This window comes from Thunnus maccoyii, chromosome 8, assembly GCF_910596095.1.
Source record: "Thunnus maccoyii chromosome 8, fThuMac1.1, whole genome shotgun sequence".
NCBI classification, from domain to species: Eukaryota; Metazoa; Chordata; class Actinopteri; order Scombriformes; family Scombridae; genus Thunnus; species Thunnus maccoyii.
The window spans coordinates 25,110,728-25,127,335 of record NC_056540.1 but is presented as its reverse complement, the minus strand read 5'-3'; the positions used below and the strand labels follow the sequence as shown (position 1 = coordinate 25,127,335).

The following is a 16,608-nucleotide window of genomic DNA, read 5'->3' as shown; positions in this document are numbered from 1 at the left end:
TACTCGCAAGTTGGAGAAAATTTGTCACTTGCAGCTCGCTGTCTGAGTTTCATACATCAGAAGTGTGGTGAGCTTTAAGGTGTCATGCGAATACATTAACTGTTAGATTGCTGCAAGGCCCCCGGTTGCCTAGACAATGATTTGTGTCCTCACTTTCCTTTGGCTTCCTGGATGCGTTCAAAAGTCCTTTATTGGGAGGCTTGGAAGGATTTAGACAAAACTTAAGTCGACACCAGCAGACACACTCTGCACTCTGTGTGTGTGTGTGTGTGTGTGTGTGTGTGTGTGTGTGTGTGTGTGTGTGATAGATAGTTTGATTAGTAGAGCTTTCTACAGCAGGAGTCGGAGTAGCTATGTGCACAGTAGTGTGTGTTTGTGTGTGTGATATATCCTCACACACATTTATTTGATGTCAGTCCAACAGCTTTCATGTTTCATGAGGATGAGGTCTAATGGTGTAAACACCATGTAAATGACAGAGAAATTCAATAGTATCAATGTACATAAAAGAAAAAGAGTTGGAGAAACTTGAAGAGATGAAGTATGATCCATCAGGAGAGAAGTTGGTGTTTGAAAGTTTCAGTTTCTACAAGGTATCCGACCTCAACTTCTGTCTACACTGGAGGAGAAAGACCGCTAACAGCCGGCAAGAAGCCAGAATAAATGAGGGAAGGATACATTACACACTCGTGGTCTAGCAAATGAAGCAAGCTAAATAAAGCTAAATAAAATCTCAGTAGATCTTGTGGATCAAGCGGTGCACGTCAGTCTGGAAGCGTCTAGTGTGAGTATGACTGCTGTTGTTGCCTTTTATAGGCCGACTGTCCTCCTCTCTCCTCCCTGGCCTCTTGTTAAGCATTATTAATCCTTCTATGACAGGACCAGGTTATCTTTATCTATATAAGGCCTTGTTTATCAGCTCAGAATGGAAAAGAAACCTTTTCGATGATTATAAAGCCAACAATGCTTGATTCATTATTAAGTAAATAGCATGAATGAGCACAGTAACTCTCACTGTGTGTATCTTATTGATAGATATATTCTTAGATTTGGCAATGAGATAAACAAGAAAGTTTGTGTTATGATGCTCCAGTCATTTGTCTGTTAATTGATTAGTAGAAGTCTTTCATTAATTGAGGATGATGACAAGTAGGATTATATGAGGAGGCTTACATGTGCTCCCAGAGATGAAGGTTTTAACCTTCGCATCATTACTGGGTACCACTGAACCTCACTTTGAAAATAGAAATCTTAATTAAATGGATGAGCAGTCCACCAAGCTTATTGGATTCAGCATAACTGAACAGACGAGTATATAAATTAATCTCATGTAAAGACTGTTTAATGAACAATAGAGAGAATTACACAGCATTAAACTCCATTTGAAAGGATACTAAGTATATTCAACAGTTTACTCAAGGGTTATTTACCTGGTTAAACATTAAGATGATCAGTTTTTGTTCTGGTCAGCAAAAGGAAGTTGGATTGGGTTATGTAGCTGTGTCGATTTGTCGTATAGTTTTATAGTAACATTTTTTTCCAGTAAATGTTTTGTTCCCAAATTTAAAAAACACACTTTGCAAAATATTGTTTTACAATATTACAAAATGTGTCTGTTGGTTGTCATCTATATGTTATTTAGAAAGGGAAGAAGTAGTTCATAATTTTCCAGCCCTGAATTAAACTTATTGCTTTGCAAAATTAACTGACTTAGATTTTGTCTCTGGTTATCAAAACTTAAATTATTCTGCATCTATCAGATAGATCACAGGTTGAAGAAGCACGTATGTCCTGCATCTTTGTGGTTGTTTTATTTACAGCTGTTTGAACTCGGTCAGCCTTGTGCGTTCAGGCACTCAAAACAAAAGTTGACTTTGGACACAATTAATTTATGTGGATTTACTTGGATATTTTTATTGGCAGTGGTTGGAATTTTCCCACCATGGAGTCCCATTGCTACTGAATAAACAGAGAAAACATGGTCATAGGATCTCATCCAAAGTCATTGAGTAAACTCATGTAGACATTTAGCTTTGTTTCCTGTGTCGACATAGTCGCTGGTAAACTGAGCGGTCGCAGTTTGCCCTCATTAAAGTTGAACTAAACTCATTCCAGCGGAGGAGACGTTGACTACATTGTTACTCAGTATGAAACAAGGTTTTAAACAGAGATCAGTAACTTAATTCCTTGTCAAAGCTTTAAAAAAATGGGATCGCCAACACGGTGTTAGTGTTGTCCACTGGGGTCACTTTAATAAGCAAAATTATAAGTTGTTATGAATAAAATATGTCTGCCAGCCTGAAAACGTCCTTTATAGTCAAACATTACCATCATCACTCACCACATATAGTAAAAAAAAAAACATAAATATAAATCTTGTAAATAAAATAATTAAGTCGATATGTTTGATGTTTTTTCAGGATAATTGAGCGAACCATCAGAGCTGCAGTGGAGCAGCATTTCTTTGAGCTGAAGACCTCCATCGACCAAGACCTCAGCAAGTACGACAGCCAAGGGTGAGAGTCCATAAAGACACATAAATCAAACAAAAACCCGCACATACACTAGATACATCAACATAAAAAACAAATACACTTGCATCGAGTGTAAGAACATACATATCAAGAAGTTCTGTACACTTACATAAGCAAACTTGTTTTTCCTTTGTGCACTTGATGATAGAAACACAGATTCCTCAAGTGACATTGGAGGACTTGAAAGAAACATATTTGCCGTTGCGAACATTGTGTACAAAGGCGTAAATCCATCCAGATGGTTCAGGTTATCAGTAAACATGTTGACAGCAGCGATGTTAATAAGCAAACTGTACTTGTTAAGTGGAGCAGCTGTTCAAAGGTCAGTCACCTCTGAGACGAAACAAGATCTTGACAGGTTGGTGATATTTGTAGGTTTCCGACATCAAGGAGACAAAAATGTGACGCTACATACTGGAGTAGGTTAGTCTGACCTTCAGCCGTGAGCAGCAGGGGTGTTGATTTATTAATGTAGGATAAGCTTAAGGTACTTTGATTTTTGTATTGACTTATTCAATTTTGTTTTCTAGTGAGCCTGCAGACCAAGTTTGCCATGGAGACGAGGAGCAACAAACCGACCCTGAGGACAGTCCTTGTTACACAGACGGGGAGACCCCACTCACACAGACCGAGCAGCACATACCGCAAAACCAGAATGACGCACAGGTCAGAGGGAGACACGAAAACACACACACACACAGTCATACCACTCATTTACCATCACTGTTTTAGTTCCCCTCAGTACACAAATTAAAAACGAAATCCACGGTGGAGATTTCCCTACACGCACACACACAATAGACAGAGCCAGACCATTTTCTGTGTGGGCCAGCAGCATACTTCCCATAGCTAACCTCCTTCCTGTCTCCGTCTGTCGGTTCATTCCAAGGCTGAATGTTTGATATTATCAGCACAGTCCATCTTTGTTCTGCTCTGATTGCTACAATAGCTGGAATTCTACTGGGGTAGCAAGCAGAGACAACAACAGGCCTGTTTTCACAAATACACACACTCAGGACACAAAAAGATCAATGAATACGCCAACACATACAGGCAACGTTTTGTTCTTACTAACATGTAGTCATGAGAGAATGACATCAGGCTGGAATATACTTGATAAGAAGTACTGTTCGGTCTGAGAACGGTGAAAAGCTTCTTTGTGAACGGGTGGTCTGTGTCGTTCAGTTTTTGTAACTTTCTGAAACAATCTGAGGAGTCATGTCCACTTTTCACACCTTTTCTAGGAGTACGTAGGTGTGAAAATGGTGTCAAGGCCTCTGCAAATTCTTCACATTCAGATAAGAGAGCGCAACCAAAATTGGGATGAACTAGGATCATGTCTAGTTGAAAAGTTGAACCATTATGTAGTCGTGCTTGTTACTTCAGTACTGTGTGGTCGTATCTTTTTCAATGAGAGCCACATGCATTTTTAGTAAGGCTTGTCACGTTGGAAATCAAAACGACTCTATGCTGCTACCCCACTGAGCCTCAGTGGCTGTTGTCCCAAGAGCCATTTTAGCACCCAGATGGCAGGAGAAAGGTGAGGAGCAGACAACATGGCGGACAGAGTGAGATGTGTCCTGGGAGTGATGGGAAACGTCACCGCTTTAAACAGTAATCTGGGTCCAGTTCTTTAAATACATTGGCAAAGAGAACTACAACACACACACTGAAACCTTTTCCTTTTCCTCCTCATTACAACTCAGTCACTCCTCAGTCAACCTGTTCAACTAAAACATCATAATTTTTAACCTGCAGTGAAACATTTGTATTGGGGAACTAGAAGTCAGTGGGTTTCAACCTTTTGGGCTTTTGTGGCCCTTCACGCAGGTAATGACCTTAGTGTACACATGAGTTATGAGTAGGCCAAAACTCTCACAATGTTTCATCTAAAAGGACTTTCAGAAGTTTGAAGAAGTGAAAGTATTCACAATAAAAAAAACAAAAACTTAAATGAACTTTCATTTTCTTGGGAAACCTTGGAGGTTTCTTTGGAGGAAACAAAATAAACTCAGTTAAATTATATAAATGACTCCAGTATTTCCTGAGTTATGAATAGATCCAGGTGTAATCTTTATGACTGGTAATGTTTTAAAAGACATTTAAATTTCATTTAGATTTCTACCATTTAAAACAAAGTACGAAAACGCGTTTGTTCATTCTGACAAGAAGTGAAACATCATGATGTGTGACGTTATTCAGAAAGGGGATGTACCTGTTTATGTGAGATTCCCAACTACACACAGTTTTTATTCTTGCTCTTGTCTACTAGTTCGGTTTCTCATTCATAAACACAAGAAAACTAATTTTCAAATCTTTCTGTTGCTTTTTCCCAGGATTCATCGGACTCTGGTGCCGCCCTGGAGGAGAGCTCGGGAATGGACCTGGATGCAGACGCTGTCAGAGATGCTGAGAACAACATTAACACTGCCAGGTAAGTCGACCGACCGGCAGTTTGCTTTCAAGCCTTCAGAAAGTTCAGTTTCATCTGAAATCAAAAATGAAAAAAATTAAAGACGGAACTGGAAAACTAGAACTAGAGGTCAAGACATCAAGGAGTATTTGGGCTAAATTTAGACTTAATTTAGACTTAATTTGAAGTACAGATAACTGTGTGTTCTATGCTGCGAACTCTGTCAATCTCAGTGATGTTCAGACTTTCTTTCCCACAGAGACATTATTTCTCTCACGCGCAAACAAGAAGCAGTGATGTTTTCTTGTGCAGATCACTTGACACCTTACGTTTAAAACATCACTTTGAATTGAACTTTAAATGTAAAAATGGTTCAGGCAGCCAAACCATTGAATGATGTTTCACACCTATTCAGTAAAAACAGGCAACAGCCAATCAGCAGGATAAAACAATCAATAGACACAACATTGGTTTCAGTTGTAACAAGTGTGAGATTTCTCACCTGTTGAAGCAGCAGCTTTGTGACAGACAATCATTCATGATGGGGGGAAAAAAAGGCTTTTAGTTGTGTGACTTTAGTGTGACGTTTCCTCAGCTGTTCAGATCTGCCACAGGCCCCACGAATGTCTCAGGAAAACTGCAAATAAGGTAGTGAAATGATGACTGAAGTAGATATTTTTATGATGAGAGTTAGTTTAAAAAAATGCTTTTGGTGCCAGGAACCTTCCGGGACTATGAGACTGAGAAAACCTTTGCTGGATTTTTCTACACAGCATCAACAAAATCAGTTTTACAATACATGCAAGACTCCTGATGAAGTACCGTTTGGGAAAATACTTGAGAAATTAATGTGTTAATCTCTTTGTTGGTAGAATTTAATCATACAATTATTCAAGTGTATCTGATGTTTATTTTGTTTGTTTTTAGGCGGGACAATCAACCCTGTGACACCATGGAGCAATCTGATACCATAAGCTGTGTAAGTATCAACATGTGGGAATATTTCAGTGTTTGTCTCATTGTGTTTTGGCACTAAAATGGTGCTGATGGTGTTGAAAGTTGTTTGATAAATGAGCGTTTTAAATAAAGATGAATTGAATTACAAGCACAGAAGAGTAATTTAGGTCTGTATAAACATGTAGTAAAATCTATATGTCACATTATCTGCTGCACTTTGCTTTCTGTTTCCTTTCTTCATTCAATTGAATTTCTCCGTCTTCCACCCGCTCTTTCTTCCTTCTTTCTCTTCTCTCTTCTGTACCTTTTTATATCCCATTTATTTGTTTTCTCTTCCCTTCATTCTCTGATTCATTAATTTCATTTCATTAATCTCTCTTTCTCTCTTCCTCTTCCTCCAGGACTTGACTTCATGCAGGTGTGATCAGAACGCCAACACCAGCGAAAACAACAGGAATCACCTGTCGCCATGCCAACCAAACAGTGGCCTCTCCCCCCACCTCCAGCTCTTTCCTGACAACCAGTGGGAAGGTACGCACAGCCTCGTCTCAGCTATTATTAACATGAAACCAGAAAAATGAAAATAAAATGCAAATTAATTGAAGATATTTTGAGATAAAGTGTCAAATCATTTAAATAGTATTAGAGATTGACATGATTTTGTACATCAACTCAATTTTTTATTTATTTATGGATCTATACAACATACATACATGGATTTCATTCCAACATGTTTCCAAAATTATTATTTTCTCCCAGATTGGTAGAAATCCAGTGAGTTATATTGTCTTATGCAGCTGTAAAACCTCTTTCTGACAGAGCAAAGAGACTGAACTGTCCTCAGCTCATCTTCTTTAGGAAAATCTTCCAGAATCGTTTATTAAAAAATGTTTCCCAAAGATCTAAAGAAAACCTGAGCTGTCACTCTTCTTCATTTCCTATAATTCTGTTAAATATCTACATCATCATTTGTTTGTAATTATAATAGATGCTCTCACTTACACTGAATGAATGTTGATGAGTGTTGTTATGAAAGATTGACCTCACAGCTCGTCTTCTCTGCTGTCCCTGTCCCTCCTCCTCCTCCTCCTCCTCCTCCTCCTCTCCCCTCCCCCATCTTGTCCTCCTTCCATCCAAACAGCTTCACCCCCTTCCCATCTCCACCTCCCTCCCATAGACTTCTCATGTATGCATCTGCAAAAGGAAGGTCAAGGTAAGTAGTTTCACATCTTCCCACCCGACCACCAGTCTACCCATCCTTCCTCTCATCCGTTCACAGGGGTTGTTTACGTTATTTCTCGGTGCTCGTTCGGATACAGGACAGGAAACTATTAAAATACTCTCATAGTTTTAAATATGCTCATATGATACGGATAATAAATAAAGCTTTGCATGTAAAAACTCTTCCTTCTATCAGATTTGAAACTGTTAGACTCTTTTTTTTCCTCTTCCTGCTGCAGCATCACTGGGCTGATTTGACGAGGACACGTTTCCTCTCTGAATACTTTTTTTTCCCCCTGACTCTGCCTCTCCGTGCCTCACACTGCCTTATTATCTTTCCGACTTGACTCAGCTCATTAACATGGCGCTGACAGTCAACACAGTGTTAATCAGACTAAGAGTGAGTCAGCAGGGTACCGAAGAAGAAAATTAATGTGTTGTTGAAAATATCGGCTCCCCCCCGCCCAGGCGGCTTTTGTTTGTTCCGTGTTGATATGTACCTTATCTACCTCACGTGCATCATTATTGTTATGATTAAACGAATCTTTTCCCTCTTCTCCTGCCCTCCTTTGCTTTGCTCTGACTCACTACTCTCTCTCTTTCCTTCTCTCTCTCTCCAGATCCCGTCCCGGCCTACAAATCCTGGCAGGACGACAACGAGAGCGGAGAGGCGCAGCTCTCCCCGCTGGCCGGTCGCATGGTTCCTCTCCCCCTGTTGCCCCTCGAAGAGGACGGGGAGGAGGACGAGGGGGAGGGAGGACAGGACGCCTCCCCTTCCTCTTCCCGCTCCCATCCTCACCTGCTGGCACGACGCTTCCTCGACTTCGGGGCGCACGGTGCCCAACGCTTCCTCCAGCAGGACCCAGACGCCACCTCGCCCACTAAAGCACAGAGGTAAGGCGGAGCACGAACATCCAGCTGCAGCAGTGTTACTGGTTTTATCACATCCACCGTCATGAGTCAGAGCAGAAATGTTTGGGTCGTGTTTGTTGAGTTTTGGACTTTCATACTTGCGTCCTCCGCCACTCCAGACCGCGGCGAGCATCATTCGGCTCCAAAGAGGCGATGAGAGGAGGCGATTCAGTGACCCACCAACTCACCAAGAAGCTTCAGCACCTAAAGAAGAAAATTAAACAGTTTGAAGAGCAGTTTGAGAAGGAGAGGAACTACAAGGTAAGAATGGAAATGATAAGTGACTGTAAAAAGTTTTTCATATCGATTGTTTATATTACAGAGCAGGAAAATCACTGATTTAACTACAACATTTAAAAAACACTATTCAAAAGCACAATGGATTAACAAAAATCATTTATGGATGGAAAATTCCAAAATAAAATGAATATTTGTAAACAGTGAATTAACAGAGGCCTGTAAATCAGAGCTGGCTTAATTAAAAACAATTTATGAGGTGTATTTCATAGTCTTTCATTCATTTCAACCATTGGTAAGTTATCGTTGGCTACCTGCTGTGATACAGACATTAAAGAAAAGTCACTCTGCTTTGTTCTGTTATCATTACAATTACAGATTTAACACGTTTAATTCAAAGAATTGTTGCTGCTTCCACACAGTAACAACCTCTGTTTTTTTCATTGAAAATCTGAGTAGCTGTTAAACTAATAGTAGGTGGTTAATTATATTCCTCTGATCCCTTAATATTGAGCATTTTCAAGACTTTGGAAGTTTATTTATGTAACACCTTTAAAGGGCAGAGTATCACAGAGTGCTTCGTAAAATACAGCAGTCATAAAATACAGCTAAATACCTAAATTGTTGTTCCAGAAATGTCCTGACCTTTTCACTGAAATACCGACACTTGCTCTCTCTCCCCCCCGTCTCTCTCTCTCTCTCTTTCCAGCCCTCTCATGCAGACAAGGCAGCTAACCCCAAAGTTCTCAAATGGATGACGGACCTCACCAAGATCCGCAGGCAGATTAAAGGTAGAACCACTTGTTCTTTGTGTGTGTTTGTTTGTGTGTGTGTGTGTGTGTGTGTGTGTATGTATGTTTTGGGGTTAAGAGTGTATGTGTGCCATCCTGTTCCATGCTGGACAGCTTGACCCTCCCCACTCCTAACCTTTGACCTTTGTAACCACATTGCATGTATGCTGGTCTAACACACACACACAAGCAGACACACACATGCCAGGGGTTGACATGGCTCTCACATGCGTGGCTCCCACCCTCCAGTGTGCTGGTGCGTCCTTGTGAACCCACATTCATTACCTGTGGGGTGAGTTCAGTATGGTGAAATACTGCATCATAAATACTAAATCTCATATTTCGCAATATTTAGAAACATCAAAGAATAGTGTTAAAGGAATAATCCACTAATTTAAAGGTCAGATTTTAAAATGTGGTCAGAGAAGTGTTTGTTCTTTGATAAACTGGTGTTTATCACCAGCAAATATTAGACTGTAAAAATCATTTTCTGCACTTTTACGTGTCTCTTCGTCTCTGTGCATCATCTCCTCATACTGAACGAACCCCATGACACAAGTCACCTCCTCTCTGTGTGAGGTGACGGCTCTCCTTTTCTGAGAACGCAGTGGCCGAAACATTTCTCTCTGTTTCAAATCAAAAATTGAAAACAACAATAACGCGAGCACCCGCTCTCCACTTTCCTCCCTCCTCCTCCTCCTCCTCCTATCGCCCAACGACCGATTGATTGATTGATTGACTGATCGGCCAACCAGGACGCCAGCACCACCTTTTACCCAGAAGCACGCTGAGGCACCAGGCTTTGCTCCATTCACACAGACGCCACCATGCCCCCTCCTCCCCTTCCTCCTCCTCCTCCTCTATCTGCTCACCTCCCCATCACACACTCACCCCCCCACTCCACCCCTACTCAGGCCAGAGCTCTAGACCGTATCACCTCAGTAAGTACCAAACACTCAGTAAGTAGACAATACAAACACTACTGAAAGTCACAATAAGGCGGCATTGTGAGAGCATCTTGCTTCCTTGTTTTGGTGTATTTCCTGTTTGAAACAGCATGTTGGCACGGAGAGCTATCTGTCAGAGTGTGAAGTCATGTGATGTCTGTCAGGGAGAGAACGGTAGTTTTAGGATTTTGAGTTTAAAATAAAAAAAAATGTATAAGTAGATGTGTTTAGGCATTAAATATTTGCTCACCGTTTTGAAAAATCTGTTTAATTTCATTGTGACATAGAACTGTACAGTAAAGTTTATAGAGACATTAGAGCTGTAATGATTGCAACTACTTTATAAATCAAATAGGCTAATCGTCATTTTTTAAAGCAAAAATGTTTCATGTCCTGGTTTCAGTTTCTCAAATGTGAGGATTTGGTGCTTTTCAGCATCACACAGGACAGTAAAGTGAATATATTTGGATATGGGACATATATATATATATATCAACAGGTATATTTGTTGATGGGACAGAGCAAGATATTTGAAGTTGTGCCTTGGGCTCTAAGATATTATAACATGCATTCTCACTATTTTCTGACATTTTAAAGACTACGCACTTAATCAAAAAATAATCAGCAGATTAATCGATAATGAAAATAATTGGTAGTTTTAGCCCTAAGAGACATTATTCCAGTGTAATCACTTATCTAGTAATAAAGGAAAACACGCAGTGATATAAATTCAGTCGTGTTTTTGCAAACTGTAACTGCTTATCCAGAGTTACTGTAGCATCTAACAGTCTCATCTGTAACCATCATCTGTAACCACGTCTCAGAGGCTTTTAAATGTCTTTATTATTTGAAGCATTTCACAGTCAGATGCTGTTAGGAAAAGGTTTTTGCTTGCTGTATTTGGGTTTTGACTTGGTGTTTTGGTGTTTTTTTGTTCAGGGTGTGTGTCTGATGTCTCAGCATGTTTGTCTTTCTCCTCATATTGTGACCGGCTCACCTTAACCACAACAACTTGTCTATTAAACTTCTGCATGTCTGATCGGCCAGTGAAAGATACTTAATGTGTTAGATTCAACTTTGTTTCCCCAAACGCTTTCTACAACTACTTTTCTTGCCCTGGTCCCCTCTTTCGTTCTTATTCGTCGCTCGTCTCCACTCATCGCTTTATCCCTCCCTCCCTCAGATGCCAAACACCGTGCTGAGAGCGAGCTCGGCCCCCAGACTCGTCCGCGAAGCAACACTTTACCCAAGAGCTTCGGCTCCACACTGGACCAAGGCGCTTATGAGGCGACGGGGGAGGTCAAGGGTCAACGTCCTACCAGGGAGGAAACACTGGACCTGATCCAGCGCAGGGTCAAAGGGAAGAGGCAGGAGGACAGCTGGCCTGATGACATCAAGGTGAACGGCAGATTTTTCTCAGACTGGATCAAGACTCTGGTTAAGTGAAACAGCAGTTAGAGAGTCATTATTTTCTGTAATGTGACTTATTTCTGAGTGAAACTGAATATTACGGCTGGTATAGTTACTAGAGGGCTTTGGATTTCATTGGGTCATCTAAAAGTGAGTGATAGTACAGAACCGTTGGCCTCCACCCACATCTCCCTCAACTAGATCAGGGTTTGAAGGACGAGGGACAAATGAATAAATTAGAACTCCAAGTAGATTGCAAATGTTATATCACTATTACATTATTAACTGTGTCTGTCGTCCTGTAGAAAATGACAAAGGAGCAGTTGTCCTGTGAGAAGACAGTCCTTCAGAAGAACCTGCTGCACTACGAAGGCCTGCACGGTCGACCGGTGAGTTACATACATCCTAAATCCTGACTAGATATAAGTTGTTCTGTGAAACCGCTCGGAAAAAGAAACCCTTTGAAACCTTTTTCTAACCGGCTCTGTTTCTCTCTCCCAGGTGACCAGAGAGGAGCGTCTGGTGGTGAAGCCTCTCTACGATCGATACAGATTGGTTAAACAAATGCTCACCAGAGTCAGCATCACACCTGTGACAGTAAGTACACAACATGCGCATCGTTACGGACACGACCGCCCTGCAACAAATCCTACCTGCATGAAGGTTATATCTTTACACTGCATTAGTTTTAGCTATGTGTACCTAGTAAACTGGTAAATGAGTATAAAAACACTCGAACAACTTAAGTATTAATGATGTTATTCCTGCTTTACTGCACATTTAAGACACTCCTCTCCTGTAATAACCTCCCCTCTCTCTCTCCTAGGTGTCCCCCTCGAGTAAGCGGCGAAGTCAGACCCTCCAGCCCATCATCGAAGGTGAAACTGCCCATTTCTGGGAGGAGATCAAAGAAGAGGAGGAGGAGGAGGAAGAGCAAAAAGGAGGAGGAGAAGAAGAAGATGACAGGGAGGAGGAGAGGGACGAGGAGGAGGAAGAAGAGGAGGAGGAGGAGGGAGAGAGCAGCGGCGGGGAGATGCAGAGCTCTGAGGTCATCATAGCCATTGACCCCGTGACCCCGAGCGACGGGCCAATGAGGAGCCAGAAACAACTTGACAGACAGAGTGACTGTCCGATGAGCGACAAGAGCCAGACGGGAGGTCCGATGAGAGCCAAGCTGCAGGAGGGGTCGGGGAAGCTCGCTCTGGATCTGCGGCTGTCCAGCTCCAACGCCTCGTCCATGTGAGAACACACACACACACACACACACACACACACAGTTAATGTGCATCCTCTTACACACCTGTGGCACATATACCAGTTATTTTGTTGCTGCCTCTATTTTAATTATTTTCATCAATGAAAGAAAATATAAATAAACATGTATATGACAACTTTCCCACATGACTGCTTACTGTGGGTGTCATGTGACAGTAATTACATAACTGTAGCCACTTTCAGATATTCAGCACCTCGTTACGTAAATATGTATAACGTCACAACAGCAATTTTACTGTCAGACCTCGTTAAGATTTCTCTTTGCATTTTCATTCTTTCGCAGTTTAAATCTGAACTGAAAGTTAAATAATCACAGTCAGAGATGATTAAATACGTCTCGTTTGCCGTTGTAATATTTCAATTATCATTTCTTGTGGGCAAAATTAAATCAGATTAATAAACCATGAAACATGGAAAAGGAGCCAATTTAAAGTTGTTGAGGAGATCAGTCTATAAAGGGTTGTTCCCTTCGCAGTGCACCAGAGTACCATAGAGAACTATAATCAGACCCAGTTTCCCTCCATAAACATTTAGCTTTCATCCCACTAATGAATATCCAGTAAAATGATTTACACACAGCAATTCAACCACAGTCCCAGTTCAACATCTTGTCGCTTTATGCTTGTACACTTTGACTTTAAATTGAAATTGGTGAGTGAGAAGATTTGGCAAGCGCTCACAATCATTAATTAAGGCTTAAATTGTAAAATACATTGTAAGATTAGTTGAATTTTTTTTTAAGAACAGTTATTTCTCAATATCAGCATCTCAGCTCACCGCTCCCAAATATAGAACAAGCATGTGACTATTTATTTAACGCTGACGAGCTTTAACAAACATACATAACGAACACCTGCAGTATGTCTGAATGACAAAAAGCCATTTTTAACAGATAGATGAAGCCAAAGTCACATGATCCAGGTCTGTTTATGAAAACACTTTACATTCATGTTCGCTGGACTGGATTATTCAGTTTGGACAATTCTGTTAAAGTGCTTTTATTAATTGTATTAATTAATATAATTCTGCTCTGTGTGAGAGGGGAAAAAAAAGCTCTGATTAATTCCAACTTTGCTGACTGTGCAGACACCAGCAGGAATAATGAGAGACAGGAAAACAGGTTTGAGCTGCTGAGTCACTAATCTGTGTAACGTGTCACCAAGCTCATAGCTGGAGTTACCACACACACACACACACACACACACACACACACACACCTCTAATCAGCTCAGGTTTGTACATCCAGGTCTCTTACCCGGACATGATCCTGACAGCTGACCCCTCAGGCCACCGCAGTTCACTTCCTGCTCAGCGACCTCACTTCCTGTCCTCCTTTTCTCTCTGAATCTTGAATTAAAGAATCGAGTCCAAACAGTCGCTGTTGACTGTTCTCCTTTTTTTTCACTCACATGAGTGTTTTTAACTGTGTCCTCATGTCTCTCGTCATCGTCCAGGCCAGAGCTGCTGGAACAGCTGTGGAAAGCCAAAGCGGAGAAGAAGAAACTGAGGAAGACCATCCGAGAGTTTGAGGAAGATTTCTATCAGCATAACGGCAGGTAGGTGAACACACACACACACACACACACACACACACAAACATCCAGTCATTTCAATCAGTATAGTATATAGTAGTAAATAGTAGAATGTACTAATCCACGTGTCTGATAGTGAGGAGTCTGAGCTCAACAGTTAATCTATAAGGTGAAAATCTCTGTTGATACTAAAGTCATTATCAGACTACACAACAGAGATTAGATGAGTTAAACTGGGTGATAAAGGGGCCTTAAAACCCTGCTTTGATTCAGGAGAGAGACGCATCAGACTACATTAAACACCATCTAATCACAGCTTGTGGTCTTTGTACGACCTGTATAATGTGAAAAAACTACCAGGCAGGACGAGCCGGAGACTTCAGGGATCTGAGAAAACGTTCCAGTCTCAGTCAGGTTTGGGAGATTATGACTCATGTAGAAGGTGAAACTGGGACTTCATTAGGACATAAAAATTCAAAACTCGTTTTCTTCTCTCTGCTGCAGAAACGTTCAGAAAGAGGACCGGGTGCCGATGCTGGAGGAGTACAGGGAGTACAAGAGGATCAAGGCCAAACTCCGCCTCCTGGAAGTCCTCATCAGCAAACAGGATTCCTCCAAATCCATCTAGACCCACCATCTGCAGACGCCCGCCGTCCCCGCACACATCAGCTGTCATCACGGCAGCGAGGACCCGCCCACCCAGGACGTCCCTCAGCCCATGAGACATCATCACACCCCGGAGGGTTCGAGAAACACTCCAGCCGAGAACCATATCCAGATCACTTGAGTCTCCAGAAAACCACATCAGATCAGACTTCATGACCTCCGCTCGTTACGCTGCATTCATGTCGTGGGAAATAAACATCAGTGTCTGGCTGGTTCAGAGTTTTGCTTTGGAAGCGTTTCTGAGGTCAAAGTTTTAAGTTCAGTATGCCGTGATTTAACGTGCGTAAACACTGGTTTTATTTATAAAGGCTTCAGCTGGAGAGACTTTAGTGTCGCCTTCATTTTGCCTGCAGGAACCTACAAGTTCTGGTTCTTGGTGTGTAGTTGTCTGATGGCTCAGGAACAGGAGTTTACAGGACTTAACGTCACTGTCTGCCTCAAAACGGACAAAAATGTTTACAGCATTTGTTTGGAGCTCAAGCAAACATTGGTTCTCGCTAATATCAGTACTAGAAGCAGGGATGGAGATTTATTTTGTTATTGATGTTTTAAACAACTTGGCAAAATAAGAAGTTAATCAGTAAATTAAAAAAAACACGCCTCAAATTATTTTTATCGGTTTAAATTTTGCCAAATCTTTGCAATAAATACACTGAAGGAACTTTTAGCTGCCAGGACTATTTTGCTAAAAGGCCCCATTAGTGAATAAATATGCAGTAAAGCTTTGAAAAATCTGACATTTTTAAGCATTTTGATCACAAACTGACTCAAATCTTTTGTTTGATATTTATTATCTTTATATGACTGCAGATATTTTCCTCGTTCATGATGTCAGAATGAAGTAATGTGGACAAACAGGAGCTTCTTTGCCAAAACTCAGTCTCAAGGTGTAATCAGCCACCTAGAAGGTGACGTCCATATTTACGGATGTTTCCCTCCCCGACATGAATGCAGCCGGTCAAAGTTTAAGTCACTCCTGCCGCTTCCTCATCATTCAGCCAATGACCTGCGTTTCATTTGAGTGACAGCAGCCACGACCAATCATTGCTGCCTCAGCTGCCTGCATATCATTTAAAGCGGGTCGCAGTTAAAAGCATGGAGAAAAAAAAAAAAAAGGAATCATCATCACTGTGTTTCTCTTCATCATCTTCATCATCATCCCAACTTGACTCAAGACTTTGCACTTGTCTTCTCACGTCTCGTTTCCTCGTCTTCTGAGGAAAAAAAAAAAAAGACATTCTGACTTTTTAATTTCAAAAACTTTTCTTTTATCAATCTTTTGTTCCTCATGTCATTATTTTTTTTCCTTTGCGCTGAGGAATCATCATTATGGACAGCTCGAGGACTGACATTTTAGACGCTCTCCACTCGATCTTTGTTCGGGACGTCGCTCCGTGTGAAAAGTCCCTCCTTCACCTTGCTTCAGGGAGACACGATTGGTTCAAACCGCTTCCCCTTGGCGCGAGGTGATTATTTTATTCTGTCGGTTGAACTTCATTTAACATCCTCACATCCTGAATGCGCCACCTTCCGACTGATTTTAAGATTAATTCACCAGTTTAACAACTTTGTGCGTGTATTCTTGTTAAAAAAAAACAAAAAAAAGTATATACATACATGTTTGTGAGACACTGCTGTTCATGTTTTTTCTTGAATGAAAAAGAATATTTGTTGTATTCCAAGAGAAATGGAAAAATAACTATTAACTCCTGG

General features: G+C 41.1%; 1 protein-coding gene across 6 annotated transcripts in view; it reads left to right on the top strand.

The window, feature by feature from the left end:
- The window catches only part of fam13b (family with sequence similarity 13 member B), a 76,913-nt gene extending 61,449 nt beyond the window's left edge, over positions 1-15,464 (top strand). For 2 of the 6 annotated variants that reach the window (XM_042418088.1, XM_042418089.1), the window contains exons 9-24: positions 2,421-2,516; positions 3,065-3,200; positions 4,871-4,968; positions 5,875-5,926; positions 6,306-6,435; positions 7,046-7,117; positions 7,746-8,019; positions 8,157-8,298; positions 8,984-9,065; positions 9,821-10,006; positions 11,196-11,449; positions 11,728-11,811; positions 11,924-12,019; positions 12,249-12,661; positions 14,152-14,253; positions 14,734-15,464. In XM_042418088.1, coding sequence (XP_042274022.1) covers positions 2,421-2,516; positions 3,065-3,200; positions 4,871-4,968; positions 5,875-5,926; positions 6,306-6,435; positions 7,046-7,117; positions 7,746-8,019; positions 8,157-8,298; positions 8,984-9,065; positions 9,821-10,006; positions 11,196-11,449; positions 11,728-11,811; positions 11,924-12,019; positions 12,249-12,661; positions 14,152-14,253; positions 14,734-14,857 — 2,341 coding nt within the window. In that variant the 3' untranslated portion in view covers positions 14,858-15,464. Of the gene's footprint in view, positions 1-2,420; positions 2,517-3,064; positions 3,201-4,870; positions 4,969-5,874; positions 5,927-6,305; positions 6,436-7,045; positions 7,118-7,745; positions 8,020-8,156; positions 8,299-8,983; positions 9,066-9,820; positions 10,007-11,195; positions 11,450-11,727; positions 11,812-11,923; positions 12,090-12,119; positions 12,170-12,248; positions 12,662-14,151; positions 14,254-14,733 lie in introns of those variants that run through there. The other 4 variants (XM_042418090.1, XM_042418093.1, XM_042418091.1 and 1 more) reach the window with 4 other exon arrangements.
- The last annotated feature ends 1,144 nt before the right edge of the window (positions 15,465-16,608 follow it).